Source organism: Prionailurus bengalensis, chromosome A3 (assembly GCF_016509475.1).
Source record: "Prionailurus bengalensis isolate Pbe53 chromosome A3, Fcat_Pben_1.1_paternal_pri, whole genome shotgun sequence".
In the NCBI taxonomy this organism is placed as follows: domain Eukaryota; kingdom Metazoa; phylum Chordata; class Mammalia; order Carnivora; family Felidae; genus Prionailurus; species Prionailurus bengalensis.
In genome coordinates, this window is record NC_057354.1 from 27,948,914 (window position 1) to 27,972,723 (window position 23,810).

The 23,810-nt window shown below is 53.5% G+C and overlaps 1 protein-coding gene across 1 annotated transcript; it reads right to left on the minus strand.

The window, feature by feature from the left end:
• Positions 1-11,038: 11,038 nt before the first annotated feature.
• On the minus strand, positions 11,039-23,084 carry SLC52A3 (solute carrier family 52 member 3). The gene is made up of 5 exons (XM_043602692.1): positions 22,886-23,084; positions 16,667-17,292; positions 15,139-15,644; positions 13,344-13,467; positions 11,039-12,836 (listed from the first exon to the last, which is right to left on the minus strand). The coding sequence occupies exons 2-5, from the start codon at positions 17,231-17,233 to the stop codon at positions 12,624-12,626; spliced, it is 1,410 nt and encodes a 469-aa protein (XP_043458627.1). The 5' UTR covers positions 17,234-17,292; positions 22,886-23,084; the 3' UTR covers positions 11,039-12,623.
• Positions 23,085-23,810: the final 726 nt, after the last annotated feature.

Here is a 23,810-nt window from a genome sequence, read left to right on the forward strand (position 1 = left end):
GAGCACGTTGCCCAGAGAAGGAGGCCTCGCACGATAATAGGTTCGCCCCGGAACTGCCAGCTCCTTCCTTTGTTATCACCGCGGGGAAGCCGGGACATAATGGGAGCTACAGAACTGCAAGGCCAGGTGGGCTAGGCGGGGGGGGGCTCTGGGGGGCTGGCAAGCACGTGCCGATCTTGAAGGTCTGAATCTGCAGAAACAGTGCCGTAGAGGTTTGAGGGCAGGTGATTTTCCAGGGAGTGCTCTTGGGATTTGGGGGGGATTGGGGGAAGGGGAGTCAGGCGTTTGCAACAGAAGCCTCGGCCAGGCCCATCAGGAACTCTGGACGGGGGACGGCCCTTTGGAAGAGGTCACACTGTGAGGCAGGGAGGTCAGGCCTCCTCACCCTGCGTCGACCAGTCTTCGGAGAGGAAATCTTAGGGAAAGCAGCCCCTTCCCTTGAACCATCCACAGTCACCACTGAAGGCGAGTCGGGCCCGGGGCCCTGTTCCGGGTGACATCCGCCAGGGGCGAAAGCAGGCCCCAGTGGTCAGAGCTGTCAGGTTTTCAAGCGTGGCTGTAAACCTAGATTTTGAAGTTGTCTCCTTTTTTTCAGCGCTCGGAACTCTTGGGGCGTTGGGGCGGCTCGGTCGGTTAAGTGTCCGACTCTCGGTTTCGGCGCAGGTCGTGATCTCGTGGTTCTTGAGTTCTGGCCATGATGTCACGGTGCTTGAGTTCGAGCCCCGCATCGGGCTCACAGCTGGCGGCTGGAGCCTGCTTGGGATGCTGTCTCTCCCCCTCTCTCTGCCCCTCCCCTGCTCGTGCTCTGTCTCTCTCAGAATAAAGTGGATGGGGCGCCTGAGTGGCTCAGTCGGTTAAGCGTCCGACTTCAGCTCAGGTCACGATCTCGCGGTCTGTGAGTTCGAGCCCCGTGTCGGGCTCTGGGCTGATGGCTCAGAGCCTGGAGCCTGTTTCCGATTCTGTGTCTCCCTCTCTCTCTGCCCCTCCCCCGTTCATGCTCTCTCTCTGTCCCCCAAAAAAATAAATGTTGAAAAAAAAATTTTTTTTAAAAGAATAAATAAAGTGGAAAAACAATGATAAAGAAAGTGCTAGGAACTCTTCCGGACTTTTAGGACATGCTGTGAAGAGCTAACTCGCCAGACCCAAGGGCCTGGAGCAGGGCCCAGGGGCTGTCTGCTGATGTCCCCTGATATGAGAGCTGCTCTGTCACCGTCTGACATCATGTTAGTGTCTGGGTCCCCACAGGGCGAGCTCTACGGGGCAAGAACCTTTGGGCTTTGCTCCCCACAACATCCCCAGTCTGTAGGGCAGGGCTTGGCGGGAACTGAAGAACGAAGGGAGACTTGGAGAGCCCCGCTGGCTGACCTGCCTCAGCCCGCGGGGTGTTTATGTGCAGAGAAAGTCATTAAGTCTTGAGTTCATTTGTTACACGGCATCTGATCATGGAACATAAGTAGTATATCGTATGACACAGAATAACAATTTCATGCACACACATCAGATTCATCAAATTCTGTTACCTCACCCTTCAGAGCATATCCAGAATCCGAACACTCCCTCCCACCTCCAAAGCCACCACCTGGGTCCACAGTCACCATCTGTACTCACCGGGGTCATTGTCAAGCCTCCTCCCTGGTCTCCCTGCTTCCCCCCCCCCGCCCCTCACTACATAGGAGGGGCAGCCTTGGAGAGGTGACCCCATGGCCTTCGTGCAGGTCACTTTGCCTCTCCGGGCTCACTTGTTAAACGGGACCTTATTGGCACTGTCCATAGGGCAGTTGTGAAGGTTCAAGGAAATGCCTCATGGGAAGGCCTCCATCCGGCTCAAGGTTGGTCCTTGGTTATGCAAGATTGGGAGCCTCTGAGTATCTGCCTATGCGGGCATGGGGCAGGCACTCCTGTGGCCTGGACTCCTACATCCACTTTGAATGGCCCGCCCTCTGCAGGACCCCAACAGATCCACCCTTCAGGCACACCGCTTTCTGGCCCCCTTTTTGTGGCTTCTTAGGCTGTAGTGCCACCTGCTGGCTCAAAGCTACATTGCACCCAGAGCCCACCACCTGCTTGAAGGGAAGGGAATATGCCCTTGAGCGCCTGCTGTGTGCATCACACATACATACATATCTACATACATACGTACATATATAGGTAGGTGTCAACCTTTCCCTGTAGAAACTGAGCCTCTCAAGGGAGGTCGCACAGAACCGGCTGGGAAGCGGGGGTTCACATCCGCATCCCCTCTCCCCCCAACTCCACACACCCTCGTGGGGTGAGTTCAAGTTCAAGTTCTGGACTCGCCCCTCCCTTCTTCTCAGAGAGGAGCCAGGAGCTGAGATCGGAGTCGTTGGGAGAATGTCAGGCTGTCCCCCAGGACCCAGTTTAAAAAGAGCACTAGACTGGGAGTCCCCAGCCGGGGGTCTCATTCTGGTCCCCGAAACCACCAGCGGAGCAACCTTGGGAAAATCCTCACCCATTTGTTTATTATCATTTTGAAATATAGTCACTGCAAGGAGGGTATTTAACATGGGCGTCAGGTTCCAATGTGAGGAGCCAATTATAAAAATAAACAATTTTATAGGACTCCAAAAAAATCCTCTAAATCACCCATAAAGTACAGTTTTCTGAATGTAGTCCTTTGCCGTAATAAGTGCATTGGACATAAAGAGGGGTAATGTGTGGCAGCAATTATATAGGTTTGCAAACTCTAATTTTGGATTCAGCTCTCATTCAGATGTGCAGGATTCTGCCCACGCTCCCCGCGTCTTGCTCACTGCTGGGCTTATGTCCAGGCAGAATCGCCCACACTGTGTATATTGTGTCCCCTTCTGTCTCTCTCTCTCTCTCTCTCCCTCTCTGGGCACACACAATGGCATTTCTGAAGTTACATAATAAAACAGCTAATGTTTATTGAACATCTATTATGCATCATAATAAATAAGGTTCTGAGTCCCTTGCCTGCATTAATTCATATCATCCTTCCAGAAATGCCCTGAGATAGGTACTGCTGTTACAGATGAGGAAACTGAGGGACTGAGGGTGTAAGTCGCCCAAGGTCACGCAGCCAGTGAATGGTAGAGCCTGGGCCTGAAGCCAAGGCGTTTAGGACCAGAACCCACACTCCTAACTCTCATGCTACCACTTGAATGGAAGCCCCATGGGAGCCATGGGTACATGTCCGTGTGTCCATTGTCAGCCCACAGGCGCCATCAGGAAGGATGGGACAATGACCTCCTTCAGTTACTTAGAGGGAGGGCTGCTGTTAGCTCTTGAGCTGGGACAGATTTGCGGGGAAGCAGGTGCTCTAACCAATGATTTTCTCTGCTTTCCCTTCTTCTTCCTTCTTGCTAGTGAGCACTCCTAGGAGGATGTTGTGGGGTTGGTGACACATGAGATGTCATGTGTATAACAAGAATTATACAGGGGCGCCTGGGTGGCGCAGTCGGTTAAGCGTCCGACTTCAGCCAGGTCACGATCTCGCGGTCTGTGAGTTCGAGCCCCGCGTCGGGCTCTGGGCTGATGGCTCGGAGCCTGGAGCCTGTTTCCGATTCTGTGTCTCCCTCTCTCTCTGCCCCTCCCCCGTTCATGCTCTGTCTCTCTCTGTCCCCAAAATAAATAAACGTTGAAAAAAAAATTAAAAAAAAAAGAATTATACAAAAAGAGGGAAGGAATACAGCTATATAGGAGTAACATTTCCATATCTCATTGTCATTAAGTTAGTATAAATCTGAAGTCGATTCTGGCCAGTGACGATGTATATGGTAAGCCTAATGCAGTCGTTTTTAAAAAGCAAAAAATATATATATTAAAGAAGCTGCAAGCTTCTAGAAAACTTTCAGGGCATCTGTCTAAGCATGACCTCATATCACCCTGTTGCGAGTGTTCAGTTAACTCATAGGAAGCGGTTGGAAAAGTACTCAGCAAGCAAGTGGTAGGGTTTAGTTGTCCTTATTCTTGCAAAAATTTTATGGGGTAAGCTTCTTTAGTTTCCCTATTTTACGGTAAGGAGACGGAGACTCAGAGATGCACAGGAGATTGCCTGAGGTTACGCAGCAAAGAAGCAGGGGAGTCAGATTAGAACCCATGTTTGTTGGACTTCAGAGCCTCACACAGGTGCTTAGAGAGGCAGGTCTGAGGACTTTGATCACTGTGTTGTTTTCAGTGGCTTCAAATCAGAAACAGTGCAGATGTCCAACAACGGCTGTTCAGTAAATCCTGGCTTGCCCAGCCAGGGAGCGTGTTGGGCTGGTTATAAGAAATGAGGTCACCCTATACACGGGGACATGGGGCCATCTTCGAGACATTTTGTTCAGTAAAAAGAACACCTGAAAAAAAAAAGTTCCATAACCCTCAGGAAACAAAGCGAAATATTCCATAAAATCTGTGTGTGTGTGTGTATGTGTGTGTGACCTATAGAGGCTCATATGAAGCAAATGAGGGTGATTTAAACAATAGGATCTATTTATAGGAGCTTCCCTTTCTTTGGCTTTTATTTTTGTTGAGTTAAAAAAAATTTTTTTAATGTTTATTTATTTTTGAGAGACAGAGAAAGACAGGGTGTGAGCAGGGGAGGGGCAGAGAGCAAGGGAGATGCAGAATCCGAAACAGGCTCCAGGCTCGGAGCTGTCAGCATAGAGCCCAACGTGGGGCCGGAACTCTCGAACCGTGAGATCATGACCTGAGCTGAAGTCGGACGCTTAAGTGACTTAGCCACCCAGGTGCCCCTGTTTTGGTTGAATTTTGAAATAACACATGCCCCGAGAAAAAATTCAGAGTACAGCAAAGTGTCAAGGAGGAAAAAAAAAATCAGCAGAAATCCCTTTCTCCAGAATGAACTAGGCTAATGTGTTGATATACGTCTTTCCAGTCTTCTCCTTGTGTGAGTGCATGTGTGTGTACGTATGCATATATGTACATATATAGAGACAAATATGCATACGAACATGAGCATTTTGCTGCTCTAACAAAATGTCCCCCACATTGTAGAAGCTTAAACAGCATAGAAGTTTATTTCTCTGCCACATTAAATCTGGGTCCCAGGGAGAAGAGTGGCTCCATAATCATCATGGTTTCATCCTCTTTTTTTTTTTGTAAGTTTTACGTTTATTCATTTATTTATTTTGAGAGAGACAGAAGGGCAAGAGAGAGAGAAAGAGGGAGAGAATCCCAAGCAGGCTCCGCACTGTCAGCGTGGAGCCCGACACGGGGCTCGAACCCATGAACTGGGAGATCGTGACCTGAGCCAAAACCAAGAGTCGGACGCTTAACTGACTGAGCCACCCGGGGAACCCCAGTTGCATCCTCCTTCTATACAGTCTTGTTGTATTATCTCATCCTGTAGCTTCCTCCTCAGGGTCTAATACGGCTGGTCCAGATCCGGAGATCACATCTGCATGTCTATGGGCAGGAGGAGGGAAATGGGAAGTACACAACCCGGAAGGTGGGCGCGTTATTCATCCCCTCTGTCCTAATGCGGTCACATGGCCATCCCTTGCTACAAGGCAGCCTGGGAAATGTGGTCTTTCCTCTGGGCTGCCATCCGCCCCGCTAAAAGTCAGGGGTTCTATGGCTATGAGAGAAATGGGAGAATGGACATCATAGAATTCATTCGAATATCTTCCCCCAGCAAGACAGTCCTGTATCTTACATTCTAAGCAGTGAACCCTGCAAGGGGACACTGCCCGTTGTAATGGAGCAGACTTTCTTTCTTAATGGTACACCTGGAAGCCAGCGGCTTCTGCACACAGGGAAATTTCCAACCGAAAGCAATTTCCAAATGAAAGGCAGAGTCCTGGCAACATCAACATTTGCCATGACACTTCCTCCACCCTTTATTCCATGAACATCATGAAGAGAATCAGGAGAGGCCATCCCAGTCCAAAATCAGGAGTCATAAGAGGATGGGTGGCACAGACCCTCTCTGGCACGCGGTTGGCCCCTCTTAAAATGACACCCTTAGTCTGTGTATGTATAAATCATATCCTGCCTACAGAAGCACTAATTTCTCGTCCTTTCTTTCCACTTCCGGAGGAGTTTGAGTGTGTGTGTGAGTGTGTGTGTGTGTGTGTGTGTTTGTGTGTGTGGTGCGTTAAGGGTGATGGAGTAGAGGTCATGGAAATGGATTGGAGTTTTCTACTTCTATTTGAAATATTTCTATTTCAAACCCGGAGACAATAAGCCAGGGAAGCACTTCAGTCCCCATCTGAAGGCAAGGTTTTCTTGACTGGCATGCTTTGAGACTCCTGTCTCTGACGCAGCAAAGGATCATGGGATGCAGAGGCTAGGTGGCCTGGGTCCGGGTCCTGGTTCTGCCACTCGCTGGCAGTGTGACCTCAGCCAAGGTACTTAACCTCTCTGTGCTTCAGTTTCTTCATGTGCAAAATAGCACTGATAATAATAGGGCACGTTTCACAGGGCTTCTATGAGAATTAAATCAGTAAAGCCTCAGGAAGAGCCCAGGGCACTAGGAGGCCCCCAGCAGGTGATTGCAAGAATGGCGCTGTGCCCTGGCATCTGACCAAACCAGAAAGAGTGTGGGTGGGAGGCACTTGAGAGCCATAACGTTGACGGTCACCGTGGTGGACATCAGTGGGGATAGACGGGGTAGATGTTCCCTCTATGGGTATCTGAGGGCTGAGCAGCGCCAAGGAAGTGCGTTAGGGTAATAACTCTCAATTCTCTTTCAGATGACTTTGTGGGTCTCTCCCCAAAGCAGTCCTGGTATGATATTGTGTTTCCAAGTTCCCTGGGGCCACCTTCCCTCAGGATCCCTCTGAAGCGTGGGACTTCAGTATTTACGCCGACAGCTCATTCGAAGGAACCCCGGATTCCCAGCCAGGGCTCTGCGCCCTGACTTTGTGTGGCCCATTTTCTAGGGGACACTGGGGGGCTGTCTTGTGGCCATCACAATGCACGTGAAGGCACCAGACAGGCTTAAGGGGCTGTAAGAGCCAGGGTGGGAGCACTGTTGTCTCAGTTCTCTGCTGCTGTTGTGACTAATTACCTCAAACAGCAGCTTCAAGACGATGCCAGTGTATTTATTATCTCAGTTCTGTAGGTTAGAAGTTGGACACGGGTCCCGCCGGGCTAAAATCAAGTCTGGGGACGAATCTGCTTCTGCGATCATTCAGGTCGTTGGCAGAATCGAGAGCCTTGTGGCTGTCAGCTGGGGCTTCCCTTGAATCCTGGGGAACTCTCTTGCCGCTAACACGTCCATCACCTCGAGTAGTTACCGTTTGTGTGTGGGGGTGGCTGTGGGTGGGTGGGTGGGGACATTTACGATCTACTCTCTTAGTGACTTTCAACTATACAGCCCAGTGTTGTTAACTATAGTCACCCTGCTATAACATTGCATCCCCAGAACGTATCCGTCTTATAACTGTTAAGTCTGTACCCTTTGACCGACAGATCCTCATTCCCCCTGCCCCCACCAGCCCCAGCAACCTCCAGTCTGCTCTCAGTTTCTGGGAGTTCGGTTTTTGTAGATTCCACGTGTAAGGGAGATCAGACGGTATCTTTCTCTGTCTGACTTATTTCACTTAGCATAACGCCCTCAAGGCCCATCCGTGTTGCTACACAGGGCAAGATTTGCTTTGCTTAAAGGCTGAATAAATGTTCCATCGTGTAGGGGCGCCTGGGTGGCTCAGTCAGTTAAGCATCTGACTTCGGCTTAGGTCACGGTCTCGTGGTTCGTGGGTTCGAGCCCCACACCTGGCTCTGTGCTGACAGTGCAGAGCCTGCTTGGGATTCTTTCTCTCTCCCTCTCCCCTGTCGCACTCCGTCTCTCTCAAAATCAATAAATAAACTTAAGAAATATTCCATTGGGTATACCTAATACATTTTCTTTATTGATTCATGTGTCGATGGACACTGAAGTTGTCTCCATGTCTTAGCTATTGTGAATGATGCTGCCATGAACATGGAGGTGCAGATATCTCTTTGATCTAATTATTTTATTTCCTTAAGACATATTCCCAGAAGTGGGAAAGCTGGATCTTAGGGTACTTCTATTTTTATTTTTTTAATGTTTTTTATTTATTTTTGAGAGCGCATGAGTTGGGGAGGGGCAGAGAGAGAGGGAGACACAGAATCAGAAACAGGCTCCAGGCTCTGAGCTGTCCGCACAGAGCCCGACGCGGGGCTCGAACTCACGGACCTTGAGGTCGTGACCTGAGCGGAAGTCGGACGCTTAAACGGCTGAGCCACCGCGGCGCCCTGGTATTTGTGTTTTTAACTTTTGGGGGAACTCCCACAGTGTCTTCCACAGTGGCTGTACCACAGGCCAACACAGCCCTCCGTGCCTTCATAACCTTGGCCTCTAAGGTCCCTCCCTCCACAAGCTGCCCCTGGGATTTCCAGGCTGCCCTCCCTGTGAGTTCTGGAATGCAGGTTGAAGCCTCGCACCCCATGGCTCTTGCCAGTGCAGTTTCCTCTGGCTGGAAGGCATCCTCCTCCTCCTTTTTTTTTTAATTTTTAAAAATTTACATCCAGGGGCGCCTGGGTGGCGCAGTCGGTTAAGCGTCCGACTTCAGCCAGGTCACGATCTCGCGGTCCGTGAGTTCGAGCCCCGCGTCGGGCTCTGGGCTGATGGCTCAGAGCCTGGAGCCTGTTTCCGATTCTGTGTCTCCCTCTCGCTCTGCCCCTCCCCCGTTCATGCTCTGTCTCTCTCTGTCCCCAAAATAAATAAACGTTGAAAAAAAAAAATTTACATCCAAGTTAGTTAGCATCTAGTGCCACAGTGATTTCAGGAGTCAATTCCTGGTGCCCCTTACCCATTTAGCCCATCCCCCTTCCCACAACCCCTCCCGTAACCCTCAGTTTGTTCTCCAGATTTATGAGTCTCTTCTGTTTCGTCCCCCTCCCGGTTTTTATATTATTTTTGCTTCCCTTCCCTTGTGTTCATCTGTTCTGTGTCTTAAAGTCCTCCTATGAGTGAAGCCATGTATTTATCTTCCTCTGACTAATTTGGCCCTAACCCTAACCCTAACCCTCTAGTTCCATCCACGTAGTTGCAAATGGCAAGATTTCATTCTTTTTGACTGCTGAATAATACTCCATTGGATAGATATACCACATCCTCTTTATCCATTCATCCATCAATGGACATTTGGCTCTTTCCATACTTTGGCTGTTGTTGATAGTGCTGCTATAAACATGGGAAGGCATCCTCCTTCTCGCTTTGTCCCCTTCCCCCCAACCTCCTGGAGATACCAGCTAGGGGCATCTTCTGGGAAGCCCACCTGCCGCCAACCCCAGGCCAAACCCGGAGCCCTGAGCTCATGCTTCAGGGAACTTACCTGGTTGGACCACAGAGATGTCGGGTGACTCCATCAGCCTCGAGGTTTAAGCTCCTGGAGGGCGGGGGCAGAAGGGCCGTCCAGGATCCTTCAGAGGTGTTCTCAGAAAGTGGGAACTTTTTTTTTTTTTAATGGTTTTTATTTTATCTTTGAGAGACAGCGTGCATGAGCAGGGGAGGGGCAGAGAGGGATGGGGGACAGAGGATCCGAAGCGCACTCCTCACTGACAGCAGCGAGCCCGATGCGGGGCTCCAACTCAGGAGTTGTGAGATCGTGACCTGAGCGGAAGTCGGACGCTTAACTGACTGAGCCACCCAGGTGCTCAGAAAGTGGGAGCTTCTAGTGGCATTTATTGAGTGCTTGCTGTTTGCGGGTGTGGCGCTAAGCACGTGCACTTCCCGGCTCAACCCTGGTTGAGAGATGTTCTCATTGTCCCCATCGTACAGAGGAGACTGTGGGAGCTGACTCACGCACCTTCACTTAAAGGCCGCTAATGTCAGAAGACCTCCAAGGACGGTGGGTGAAGGCAAAACCATGGGGGGGCAGGGTCAGATGGAGGTGCCTTTTCCAAATGCCAGATCACTTACCCCCTCACCTAGTCCCAGACAGAACGCACTAGCGTGGCTAACTCTGTAGTCTACACATTCTTCCGCATCTCCTTTCTGTGTGCGGAATTAATCTTGGACCATATTTCCGCATCAGTACGGAGAGATCCCATCCTTGCCCATTATCCATTCCAACATCCCTTCTGGGAGGCAACAATTGAAAACAACCCGAATGCCCTTGTGAGGGCAAATACAAATAATTGTCCCTCGTGCCAAAGAGGGAGACACCCCCTCTCCCTTTCCTTAGAGCATTTACTCTAGAAAACTTGCAATTCTTTCCCTGCTCCTTTTAGGTGTACTCAAGTCTTTGAAAAAGCTGAATAAGCCTCTAGTCAGTTTTGCCACTCAGGATCACTTTTCTTACGGATAGGAGAGCATATCCAGAAGGTCAGTGTCCCATCACCCAGTCTCTGTGGGAGGGTAAGAACCTAACATCAGCGTTGGGCTCCAGGTTGCAAAAAGTCTCCTCTTGTAAAGATAGAAATTAAAAAAAAATTTTTTTTTAATGTCCATTTTTTGAGAGAGAGAGAGCAGGGGAGGGGCAGAGAGAGAGGGAGACACAGAATCCGAAACAGGCTCCAGGCTCTGAGCTGTCAGCACAGAGCCCGACGAGGGGCTCGAACTCACAAACTGTGAGATCGTGACCTGAGCCGAAGTCGGACGCTCAACCGACTGAGCCACCCAGGTGCCCCAAGATAAGAATTTCTTTCTCCTGCAGATAAAGACAGCTAGCCCAATTGCCAGGCGAATTCAGGAAGAATTGTGACAAACGGGGCCACCTAGTACCCTTCCTTGAGGACTAGTTATCGTCTGAGAACATGGAGGTCGTAGGCTCGTATCTGCTGGAGGTCATAAAAGAGTGGGGTTCCTGCCTTTGCAATCTCTTCAGCGGATTGTCTGATGTGCGCCAGTCTGTTTTAATGCTTATTCAGTAATATAACTGTTTTCTTTCTCTGCCGCTTTTGTGGAGAGCTTTTCTGATTGGTGGGAGATTTTTAAATAAAAAAAAAAATTCCAATTTTAGGGAGAGAGAGCGAGAGAGCGTGCATGGGTGGGAGAGAGGGGCAGAGAGAGAGAGAGAGAGAGAGAGAGAATCTCAAGCAGGCTCCACACTCAGCATGGAGCCTAATGGTGGGACTCGATTCCACGACCCTGGGATCATGACCTGAACTGAAATCAAGAGTCAGATCCTCAACCCACTGAGCCACCCAGGCATCGCAGTGGGAGATTTTGTTTTAAATGTTGTCTCCAGTACCTTCAAATGTCTTTCTACGGAGGACTGGTTGAATAAATTTCGTACCCCCACACGACGGGATATGATGTGGTCGTAGGAAAGAACCAGAACCTTCTCTCCATTTTCATTGTTGAGTGAAAGGTACAAGGTACACAGTAGTTTAGCACTTTTTCTGTAAAAAGAGTCTGTATTTGCATTTGCATAATCTCTGTAAGAGTGAAAAAGAAAATAAAGCACGTGCGTGTGTGCGTGTGTGCGTGTGTGCGTGTGTGCGTTGAGGGGAACCGGGGCAGATGAAGGAGAGGAGAGATGGGATTTTTTTGCTGAACATCATTTTATATTTTCTGACTTTTGAAACATGCGACTGTATTATCTATTCAAAATAAATTAAAGGGAGGGCCGGTGGCAAGCAAGCAAACCACTGAAGAAAAGAAGTCCCAAGGCCGGACATTCTCTAAGCCTTTGATTCTGTTCGTTTCTGAGCTTAGCCTTGACCTTAGAACTGAAAACTGATTATATTGATTTTAGAGGGCTGATCTTAGTTTAAAAGCAGGGAATGTCTCTCTAAAAAAAGAAAAAAGAAAACAAAATAATAATCGGGTAGCTGATGCACTCCTCCCCAGCTGACAGAGCTGCTTCCCAGGGTTCTCGGGTCCAGTTCTCAGCCTTGGTGGAGGGGGGAGGGGAGGGGACTCACTTGAGAGGTTTGGCATAGCCCCCACCGCCCCCATCTCTCTGCCTCCCAGAAGGTCCCTTGCTTTCCAAGAAGCCGGACTTCTTGAGTCAGGAGCGGTGACGGGAAGGGGTGTGTGGGGCACAGTGTCCATCCACATTGGGAACTGGGGAGTCAAGATGCCCCAAGATCCCACCATTAGCCAGGGGACCTTTTACAAGCTCCTCTGTGAGAATAATAGGAAAAAGGATACCGGGCAGGGGTCGTCTCTCAACCCTCCTGGCCACTTCTCCCTTGTGTTGATGTGCACTTAACTTCCCTTGGGCGTCAGGTCAGGAAATGGCCAATGCTGGGTGCTTCTTCCCTTTATCCCTGTGCTCCGCCTGTGAGGTAGGTGCTATTTATCATGGTCCCCATTTTAGGAAACTGAGGCACAGAGAAATAAGTGACGTCACACCGCTTGTGAGGGCTGGCTCGCCCCCTCTGCGGTTTCCCTTCGGACACCCCTGAGCCTGCCTCCGGCCGGGTGCTGCAAATCCGCTGTCGCTCAAGAGCCCGCGGGAGTTCTGAAACGGAACTGCGGGCACCGCGACCCAGCATTGGGGGCAGGGCTGTGCTTTGCATTTCCAGGCCCCGTGGGAGGCCCGTGGCTTTCTCCCCCGCTCCGGAGCGGAGTCTGCGTGGATGTGTAGGGACTCGGGCTCTGCCCCCGGGCTCCCCGCCACTTGCCCTGTGGCCTGGGCTGCGTGCCTTGCCCAGGTTTCCAGTGTTAGCAACGGGAGCGGGTCAGGGTCATGTAACGGACCGCGCCAAGGGTCCTAGGTGGGGCACTGCAGGCTGCAGAAGTCAGCGGACGAGAAGAGCCTGAACACGTTGACCAGCGGGAACATGAGCACAGCCCCGAGGAGGGAGCCCAGCTGCACCGCCGCCCCACACCACAAGAGGGCGCTGCGGCTGCGGTCGCGCAGGATCACGCCCAGCATCACCTTGACGTAGCTCAGGCAGCCGATGAACAGCACCCAGGAGGCCACCTGTGGGTACAGGGCAGGGGAGATGCAGAGTGAAGGGGGCTTTGGGGGTGAGCCCCAGGGGAGAAGGGTGCTTGTAGGGCGACCTAGCGGGCCTAAGGGAACCCCAGGGAATAACCTCCGAGTTGAGTAGAGCCTTTGGGGGCGACCCTCTAGGGCTAAGGGGGCCCCCTGAGTTGACACACATGCCCAGGGCAAAGGAGAGCCCAATAGCTTTTATGTCCCCCCATAACCAAGTCAAGGGCGTCTGGGAGAAGGCCACTGCTGACAGACGCATGGCCATCCACATGGCAGGAAGGGTGCGGCATTCAGGGGAGAGGCTGGACTGTCACCTTGGACCAGCCACCTCACCTTCCTAAGCCTCTGTTCCCAAATGAGAGGCATCCCTCCCCTGCCCAACCCCACCTGGGGCTTCCTCGGGGAGCAGGCCCAAAGCCTTTGGTCAGTGGAAAGGGCCTTGGCTAGGTGAGGTGGGGGGGGGGGGAGCAGCTCCACAGGCCAGGTACTTACAATGAGGACTTCTCCACCCCAGTGGCCCTGCATGAGGGGGCAGGGGCTCATCACGGCCATGGCCATGTTGTAGGCCCCGAAGCCAGTCCCGAGCACTGTGAGGACACCCAGGAATGGCAGAGACCTAGGGCAGAGTAGGGGAGAAGCACGGAAGAGATGGCAAGCCTGACCCCTGCCACCTCCACCCCGGGGGGGGGGGGGAGGAGGAGGGTCAGCGTCTCCGGGGTTAGAGGTCAGATCCACGTGGAAACTTCCAGGCCACCTGGCTCAAGTGGGTCAGTGAGGTTCCTGAGGGGCAAGACTGGCCTAAGTCACCCTGAACGTTAATAGCAGGGGGAACAGAATGGACTCCGGTGCTACAGGGACCTGAGTCGGATCCCATGTCCCACTTGAGCTGTAAGACTGGTCTCTGAGCCCGTCTCCTCCCCTAGGAGGTGAGTGTCGCAGGCCTGTGGGGGCCTGTGGGGGCCTGTGGGGCAGAGTGTGCCGGGCCTGGCCCTGGGCCCCGCCCGGTATTTTATCTGCTGTCATTTCCTCTGCAACATTCCCAACCTCGGCCAGGAAGCCGGGCCGACTAGAAGGTGGCTTTGATCACAGCACTGGCACAGCAGGGGGTGTTGTGAGACCTCAGCTGACCCCTTCCCTTCCGGCTTCACCTACCCTGGTCTACACCGTGAGGTTGGCCTGATCTAGAGGCCCTGGTGGCCTTCCAGGTAGGCTCCGGGTGTGACAACTGAGGACACTGTCCTTCGTTTGAGGTCGCCCCCCTGCGACCTCCCTGCCTATGCTCTTCACGACACCAAGAACCGTCTGTGGTCCTGAGTGAGAGCGGAGGGTCCGCCCCTGCCTCTGAGGACACTTTCTGCTGGAAGATTCTTGGAGCCCCTGGCTTTCAGATTCGGTATTTCTAACGTTCTGGGTGTCTCTCATCCCGCAGATCTGTGGCTTCTGCTTCATCAGAAATCTCCAGTCTCCCGCCACAGTTGTAAGCCCTAAGGGAGGACACTCAGCTCTCTGGCAATCTGACCTTTTCTGACGCTATTCCCATTCTCCCTTCTTCCTGGGCCAAGGGAGGTGGGTGTGAGCAGGTCGGAGAGGACCGCCAGGATGGCCAGGGCGGAGTGGTGGGTGGGAGGTTGTGGGGCCCTGAAGTTCCCTGACTCCAAAGCCTGTGTCTCCTACCGGCGTCTGAACCCCCCACGGTGGAACCACCGAGGTTGCTTGGCTAAATTTGGCAATCTCAGGCCCCAATCTAGACTGGCTTAATCTGCATTTTATCAATTTGCCTAGCCATTCTTCCAGAACTGCAGCTGTAAAGGAGCCAGCAGGAGCTGGAGGCAGGAGAACAGGGCTGAAATCCTGGGAATTAGACCCTTTCTCTGAGCCCCGGGGCTTCTATTTGTACATGGGAACCTCAGCTCCTGCCTGCCCATTCCTTCTCAAGGGCCAATGTCAAGGCAAGTCAGCACTTACATTGGACCTGGCACGTGCAGACACTGCTCTAAAATCTTTACAAAGTTAGCTTGTCTTATGCTCCCGGCCACCGGAGGAGGTAGAACTATTATCACCCCCATTTTCCAGATAAGTACCCTTGAGGCACAGGGAAGCGGAGTGACTTATCCAGGATCACAGAAGCTAGGACGTGACGGAGTTGGGATCTGAACCCAGGCAGTCAAGCCCTAGAAACCGTGTTCTTAGCCGCTACACGTAGAGCCTGATAGGTGGGGTTTGGAATCCTGACTTCTGGAACGAAATCTGCCCCCACAAGAGTTCCCCAGGAGCAGGTGGGACGGACCTGTGCGGCAGGAACATGGAGAGGAAGCAGGCAAGAGGGTTGGCCATGGAGCTGAGGGTGGCGGACAGGTGGTAGGCGATGGGGCCGTAGGACAGGCAGGAGTAGGTCTGCACGGAGGGCAGCACGCCGTTGGTGAGCGCGTTTACAAAGGCCACCAGGATGTAGATGAAGGTCAGGTGGGCGGGGTGGTGGGGGGCCGTTTTCTCCTCTGGATGCCCCTGGGCCTTGCTGTTGTCCCTTGGCCCTGGGGGGCCCGGGTCCTCCCCTTCCCGTGGCCGGATGGAGTGGAGGGTGACCTGGGAGGTGAGGAGGTCTTCTATGGAAGATTCCCTGGGTCTGGGCTGCCGCTGGAGGACAAAGAAAGCGGCCAGGCAGCAGGCCATCATGAAGGAGAGGAGGAGGAAGAAGACCAAAGGCGAGAAGTTGGCCGGCAGGTGGCGACTTTCCAGATGGACCGCGGAATGTGCCGTCCCGGCAAGGTCAGACGCAAAAGTGCTGTTAGCTCCCTGGGGGAAAGACACAACAAGGCTCAGCCGGGTCCGCGGGGGATGTCAGGGCACCGGTAACAACAATGTTAATAATAATGTACAATAAATAGCATGCATTGTTAATAAGGGATGAATGACATAACACATAACTCCTAAGGTAATGATAATAAATGCTCACGAGGTCTGACGGCTCCCTGGGGACCAGCCCTTTGCCTGGGTCAGAACGGTCTGTGTTACCCGAGGGCCATAGGGAGTGCGTGACAAAACCAGTCCACGTGAGTCCACTTGATTCTGACTTAGGAGCTCCACCTTTTCCCACACTACCGCCTGCCAAGGGCTGCCAGCCACAGATGTGTTCTGAGGAGGGGCAGCGTCACCCAAAGTCGCCCTGTGGGAAGGTGGCCTGGTGTGGCCCAATCCCTCCCTCGCTTTTTCTTTTAAAGCTTTTAAGTCCTCTCCAGGCCCAGCGTGGGGCTCGAACTCACAACCCGGAGATCAGGAGTCGTGTGCCCTACCGACTGAGCCCGCCTGGCGCCCCACGGCCAAATCGCTTTTCGAGAGATAACCTATGGACATCTAGATTTACGCGTGGGACATTTCAAACGTTTAAATGTCTTCAACCAAGTCAAACAGTCAAAGTCAAACGCTTGCAGGATACGGCCGCCTGGGGCCACTGGTCTGCGCCCGGTGATGAACTGCTGTGGTTTGGGCAACACCGGGTGCGTGTGAGGTGTCTAAGACCCAGGGGGAAACAAAGTCTGACATGTGAAACAACACGAAGCCGTGGCTAAAGCCTACGGTTCTTGGCCCTGGCCGTACCTTAGCATCACCCGGGGAATTGTGAGGAAATACACGTTCACAGTCCCGATTTTGCAAGCTGGAAACGCAACACGCTCTGAAAGTGAGCTCCCCCGGGGGCAGGTGATGCGAAAGCGCAGCCGGGTCAAGGACAGCGGTCTGCCCAGCATCTAGGAAGCACGAGCCCCCCGCGCGGCCCGGTCTGTGATCAGTCACAGAGCGCGGCCATGGGAAATGGGTACCTGGGGGAAGACAGTCTTCCTGGTGGTCTCGGCGCTTGGGGTGGTTTCTAACGGCTTAGTGACATTGACACAGGTAGTGAGACCCGAGCCCTGGGCAAGAGCCACCAGCGCAGGCAGGAGGCCGCTGAGCCCTTCGCCCACGAAGAAGGTGGTGAGGTAGTGGGCGGGCAGCCGGCTCATGAAGGGCAGGAAGGTGACCGACGAGGTGCAGTCCACGAGGGCCAGGAAGAAGGTGAGGACCATGAAGGCGATGCTGTGGGGGCCGTCCAGCACCCAGGGAGTGACATTCCAGAGGAAGGCGAAGAGGGTACAGGTGACGGTGCCCACGCCCAGCACGGTAAAGATGATGGGCACCTCCGAGAGGCAGCCAGGCTGGAAGTGATGGAGCAGGGTGACCAGGAGGGGGCCGATGTTGGCCAGCTGGATGATCACCGTGAGGTAGGAGGGGAGATACCACCCCTCGGGCAGCTCCGTCACCAGCAGGGGCAGCTCGACCCAGAGCCCGTTGATGGCCACCCAGGAGCCCAGCCCGAAGGTGCAGACCAGCAGGTGTATCAGGAGGGGCATGGCGATGTCCGCCCCGTGCCGAACGAAGCCGCCACCTCCCGGATCGGCCTGCGGCGGGGCTGCCGGAGAGAAACATCAGGTGAGCGAGACGTCAGGGTCGCCATCGGCGACGAGACAGTGCCGTGGAGCCCAGGTGTTTCCTGATCTTTCCCCTTCTCCTGAACAAGTTGGCTCTCGGTGATAGGAAAACGGGCGCATTCTTTGATGGCTAACCTTTCCAGAGGGGGAAGCCTCCCTAACAGCGGCTCGTCATTCCAGAGGCCGCCAGAGGGAAGTTTGACACATTGAATCGCACAGCTGTTGCACCAAAGCAAGCCAACAACAAACCAAGCACCCTCTTCAAAGAAAAAGGAAAGGAAAGAAAAAGAGAAAAGAAAAAAAAAAGGGAATCGAGGACAGTGACCGTCCCGACCTCCTCGTTGGAATGAGATGCAAATATGTTTTTTTTTTTTTTAAATTTTTTTTTTCAACGTTTATTTATTTTTGGGACAGAGAGAGACAGAGCATGAACGGGGGAGGGGCAGAGAGCCAGGGAGACACAGAATCGGAAACAGGCTCCAGGCTCTGAGCCATCAGCCCAGAGCCTGACGCGGGGCTCGAACTCACGGACCGCGAGATCGTGACCTGGCTGAAGTCGGACGCTTAACCGACTGCGCCACCCAGGCGCCCCAATATGTTAATGAGTTACTGCGTCTTAAACAGTGCCTGGGGCCCAGTAAGGGCATAGGCACCATTTCGGAGAGCAATGTTGACTGGGCCAGTCACCTCCTTTTGCGGATGGGCGGGGTCCGGGGAGGTGGGATTTGGAGCTGGTGCCCTGCAGCACTTGGCCTCCTAACCCCCTTGGGAACCCAGGCCTGATCCCTCAGGCCCTCCCCCTTCACATGTCAGTCTTTCTTGTTCTTCTAGAAGGGGGCAGAAGCGTCTCTGTGGCCATGCCTCCCCCGGGGAAATTCCCCACACCTCAGCGGCTCCTTTCCGGGTTCCCACACACAGATCTGACTCTCGGGCCCCAGATGAACTCTCTTCTTCCTTCCTCCAGTGAGGGAAGCCAATCCTGGAGCAGAGGGCAGTCCGACCTGCTTTCCACCTCACCCCACCACCTCCTTTCTGGAGGCCTGAGGCAGAGGACCCACGGAGAGAAGCTCCAGGCAGCTGTCGCCTGGAGAGGACCTCTCTCACAGGTCTGTTGTGCCCAGCTTCTCGGCCGCTCACTGCCACCTGAGACCAGAATGTGGTCCAGGACGGGCAGGATCTCACTGCGACAAAGCTGCCCTACACCAACTCAGGCAGAATTCTGTCCACGATCGGTGAACCGATATGGAAGGACAAACAGGGAGAGGTTGAATGATACTCCAAGGCAAATGGCTGCTGCCTCCCATGAGTCCCTCTTCCTTTCTTTTGTTGTTACAGAGACCAGATTTTCGGTTGGGCAAACAGCCACCAAGCTACAAGAGTACAGGGGCGCCTGGGTGGCTCAGTCGGTTAAGCGTCCGACTTTGGCTCAGGTCATGATCTCACACTCCGTGAGTTCGAGCCCCGCGTCGGGCTGTGTGCTGACAGCTCCGAGCCTGGAGCCTGCTTCGGATTCTGGGTCTCCCTCTCTCTCTGCCCCTCCCCTGCTCACTCTCTGTCTCTCTCTCAAAAATAAATAAACGTTAGAAATTAAAAAACAAAAAGCTACAAGAGTATACTTCCCAGCCTCCCTTGCAGTGGTGCATGGCCATCTAATCGAGGCCAGACTGATGAGGCTGTGAGGACTTTGAGAAGTCTCCTTAAAGATGAGGGGGTGTACCTTCCCGCTCTTCCTCCATCCTGCTGTCTGGAATTCGGGTGTGATGCCCAGAACTCCAGCAGCTGTTTTGCGCCAAGAGGGATGGTGTGGGGGCTAGAGGGAGACTAGACTTCAAGACTTTGTGGCACAAAGCTGCAGAACCAGTCCTGTTCTGCCTGCGACTGAACTATTTTGTTTGTTCAGTGTTGTTTACATTGTAAGTAAGCTTTCATCTTGTTTAAGCTACTCACATTATTTATAGCAAAACACTGGCCAAGCGGACAGACATAGATGTTCAAGGATATATCAGACTGGTTATAGTAGCCAGAAACTAACATTTATCTCCTTTATTCTGAGTGTCCCAACTCAGAAGCTCAGGTCTTGCCCTAATGGGGATTTGATCAAAAACCAAAACCAAACATTAGTTGTTGAAATACACCTTAAAGAGGCATTGGCAAGTTACGAGTAAACTTGGGGGCAAACATCTTCCAGAGAAATGCAAAGAGATGGATGAATGGAGGGAGAAAGAGAGAGAGAGAGAAAACAAAGAGCCTTAATATGGGATTTGATGCCAAGGGTATAAATTAAGCCGCTGAGTCATTTCATATTGATAGGTACCGCACTCCATAGCGGAGTCAAAACAGTAGCAAACGTCTGTATTCTGAGTAACATTCCCCCCAGAGTCTCAGACACGCCAGGAGAAACGGACAGAAACAGTCAACGGTCAACGGTGCGGTGTTGATTCAGTGCTCTAGGCCTTGACCGCAGAAGGCAGTGTAAAATAAACAAAGGATATAGGGGAGGCAATAAACGATATTTCTAATAAAGAGGAAGAGGTCAATAATTAAAGGGAGGAGGTGGATTTGCTAAGGAAAGACGGTTACTTGTGTCCTCTGAAAAGCTACTAAAATAATGAGAGACTTCAGCAAGCTGTCCAGCTACATGTTCATTCACACCTGTGGTTTTCCTGCATAGAACCAGTCAGAAAATCTGACTTGCTACGGTACTCCTTTGGGAAAAAGAAATAAAGCTAGATCTCTTTCTTACTTCCTATTCCCGACGCCTGAAATTCCAGCCGGATCAAATATTTAAACAGTTTTTAAATGAAAAGTAGAATATTAAGTGTAAAATCACAAAATTCTATTCCTGAAAACATGACCACGCTGTGTTGACTCACTTGGATTTAAATTAAAAAAAAAAAAATTAAATATATGTAACAGGTATAAAATCAGATATATCAGTTTTCCCATTAAGTGCAAAAATCACGAAATTCTTGGATTTAAAGAAAAAAATGTGTTAAAAAAAAAAAAAGAATATAGAAACCCAAAGAAAATATAGGCAGAGGGAACGGCTTGTGCAAATGTCCTGGGGCAGGAACGAGCCTGGGCCAGTGCGGCTGGAGCAGTGGGCTTGATGGGGAGATGAGGGCAGATAGGCAGGTAAGGAGGCTGAATTTCATTCATGTGCACTAGGTTCTATGCACTGAAAGACTGAATCCCTACACCCCAGAGCCGAGTTCTCTGGGTTCTGTAATTTGAGGGAAGTGACTTGGTGCCACAAGTCTCTTCTCTTGGCTAGAAAGCAGTTATGATGGTGGAATGGCCCAGCCTAACCCATCTCCTGCGTGGCTCTCCTGCCCTGGCCTACTTGCAGCACATACCGAGTGCCACATGCTCCTGGACCTGGGAGACACTGATGGGGGATGTGGCCATCACTGAAACGAGTCAGGGGCGGAGTGGGGGAGAATGTCCTAGGCAGAGGGAACTGCACGTGCAGAGTACCCTGTGGTTTCAGAGTACTAAGGAGTGGCTCAGAGGGAGTATGCTGGGGAATTTCTTAAAAGTCCTTATCTCTCTTCTCTCTTTTTCTTATAGTGGCCTTGCAGTGCGGGTGCATTCATTCAACCAGTATTTACTGGGCACTTGCTGTGAAACACTGAGCAAGTCAGCAGTGATGAGGGCTGTGGGAGGGGAGCAGAGCTGGGAGGGCGGCATTCCTATCCGGGATTGTCAGGGGGAACGTGAAGGAAATGTGAGAGTGAGCGCTGCCAGGGGAGAGCAGTGCAGGGGGCGGGAACAGCAAGTGCAAAGGCCCTGGGGTGGGGCCTCACCTGCCAGGTCCCAGAAACAGCTCTTGGTGTTGGGAGAACCAGGAGGCCAGCGTGGGAGGAGATGGGCAGGTCACACAGGGCCCTGGAGGCAAGAGTTTAGGTGGTTTCTCTGAGCCCAAGTCTCCCTTCCTGGGCAGAGGGAGGACCGGCTGTAAATTTCGTTTTACCATAATCACGCTGGCTGTTGTGAAGAGAGTAATGTGGGGCCGGGGCAGGCGTAGGAACGAGACCTGCCAAATAGGTGAATTATCAGGAAGCTGGTGGAGGAATCCAGGCAAAAAGAGACAGTAATGATAACAGTAATGAGAACTGTAACAACAGCCATCATCTACTGGCCAAGCGCTTTACACACACTCTCCATCAAATCCTCTCCACAATCCCGAGGTAGGCAGGATGATCACCCCCATTTCATAAATGAGTTAACCGTGGCTCAGAAGAGCAAAGTAATGGGCCCGGGGTCACCCAGCGGGGTCAGCTGGGAGCTGGGGTTTGAACCGAGGCACGTCTGACCGTCACGGCCTGAGCAGAGAGCCCCGGAGGCAGGGGGATCGTGAAGATGTGGCAGGGGCCACACTGGGCAGGATCCCTTTCCACTCACCCCCGGGCCTCCCCACCGCGTGGGCCGGGCCGGGGAGAAACGGGGTGCCGGCCTGGGAGAACCTGAGACAGACTCCAAGGCCTAGATACTTCCTGGGGCCCCATCAGCGACTGTGGGAGAACAGAACCCCAAGGCTTTGAATGAGACTCTTCAGGCTCAGTCCGCTCCATGACACGTGGGCACACAGGTACAGAAGCCAGGACAGCACCCCCCCCCCCCCGCCCCCAAAGAGGTCTCTTTCCTTCAAAGTTTTGCAGTGGAAGCTGAGAGTCCTAGGCCCAGGGGGTGCAGGGGGTGGGGGTGGAGGGCCAGTGTACCCTCAGTGTGTGGCTGGGCCACCCTCTGCCCCACCAGGAGGGAAAGGCCCTGTCCGACCTTGACCATCGGGAGGCTCTGGTCCCGAACCCTCCCCGGCTCTCTGCTTTGTTCCCTCCTCAGTTCAGTTGTGACGATTTATCTGTGTCTTATCTTTTGAGTGCCGACCTCTCCCACTGTAGTATAATCTTTGTGTGAGCAGGGCCCTGTCTCTCTCTCAGTGCCAAGGTGGCCACCTGGTTTGCCAAGGGCTGGGTCGACAGCCTGCCTCAGCCATGCGGGTTGAGTCGACCTGGCTGGCCTGGGCCATGCCAGCTGGCAGTGTGGGCACGGTCTACACCCGCTCCTGGACAGGGGTCTGAGTCAGTGTTGTCCCAGAGTCCTCGGTGACCCCTGCCTGGGGCCCGGCCCGCCCTCATGAGAGAGGTGGGGAGGTTGTCCGGGCTGGAGCAGGATGGCTTTGAGAGGACAGAGCAGGGAGAGAAAGAACCAAAGCCAGAAGCCAAAATGGGCAGAAAGAGAGACGGAGAGACAGAGGCGGGGCAAAAGGAGGAGGTGGGGCGGAGAGCGCAGGGGGCGGGAGGGGAGGCGATGGAGGTAGGGGAGTAGCAGGGTGTGCTGGAACCCTGGCCTGGCTCAGCCACCGCCCTCACCCCCTCACTCACGTCCACATGTATCAAGGGGCCTTCTCCGCCTCTCATCATCTTGGAGTCCCTGGGCCCTCTCCAACTCAATGTTCCCATCTCACAGATGCGGGGAAACCGAGGCCCAGAGAGGAGGCAGTGCTTGCTCACACCGTGGCCCCCCCCATCCCCCCCATCTCAGGTTGTGGTGGGCGTCCAGGCCTGTGCTCACCCGCTGTGTGTCCTCAGGCCAGCTGCTCACCCTCTCTGGGGCCTGGTTTCTCCATCTAAGAAAGGGGGCGGGGATGGGCCTGTTCTGCGGGTCTTGGCTGACAGGGAGGAAGGGAGGAGATAATGGAAGCCCAGCAGGCCGGCTGGCAGAGACTTCCAGCTCCCTTCCTCCTCCTCCTCCTCCTCCTCCTCCTCCTCCTCCTCCGGGGCCTCCCACGAGGCTGACCTTGGTCAAGCAGCCTCCCCTCCGTGCTCATCCCAACCCCCAGCCCTCCTGCCAGGCTGGTGAGGCTCCAGCGCAACCTGGCAGGAATGGCCGTCTAGACTTCCCCAGCGGCGTGTTCATGCAGCCGGGCAGAGGTCGGTGGGGGGGGCCCAGTCTTTTGGCCCGGGGAGGAGGGGGCTGGAGTCCACCGGGCGTCCCAGCTGGGCTCCCGGCTCTGACGGACCGCAGAGGGAAAGGCCCTTCGTCCCTCCTATCCCTCTGGCCTCCAACCCAGGAGTCTGAAACTGGGCGGGAGGGGGGGGGGGAAGCTACAGGCCACTGGCTGTCCCCCAGATAAGTGCCCCCCCCCCCCCCCCCCCTGCTCAGGGCCCCGTGTCAGCCGGCCCTCGGTAGAGGCAGCCGTGCCCTCAGAGGCCCGAGCCGCCCAGTTTCTGCCGGCTTACCTGCAGGTCCCGGTCCCAAGTGACTCTGCCTGGGAGGGGCGGAGGCGGCCGGGTTAGTATTAACCTGCCCCGCCCAGCCCAGCGGAGGGGGAGGGGCGGGGGGCGGGGCTGTCGGCTGCACCAAGAGCCTACTGTGTGTCTGGAGCCCGGCCCGGCCACCCGGATCCTGAAGATCCCGATGACCCCGCGGGCGCAGCAAAGGGCTCACCTTCTCGGGCGCTTCCCGCCATCCACATTTTACGAGGGTTGACCCCGAG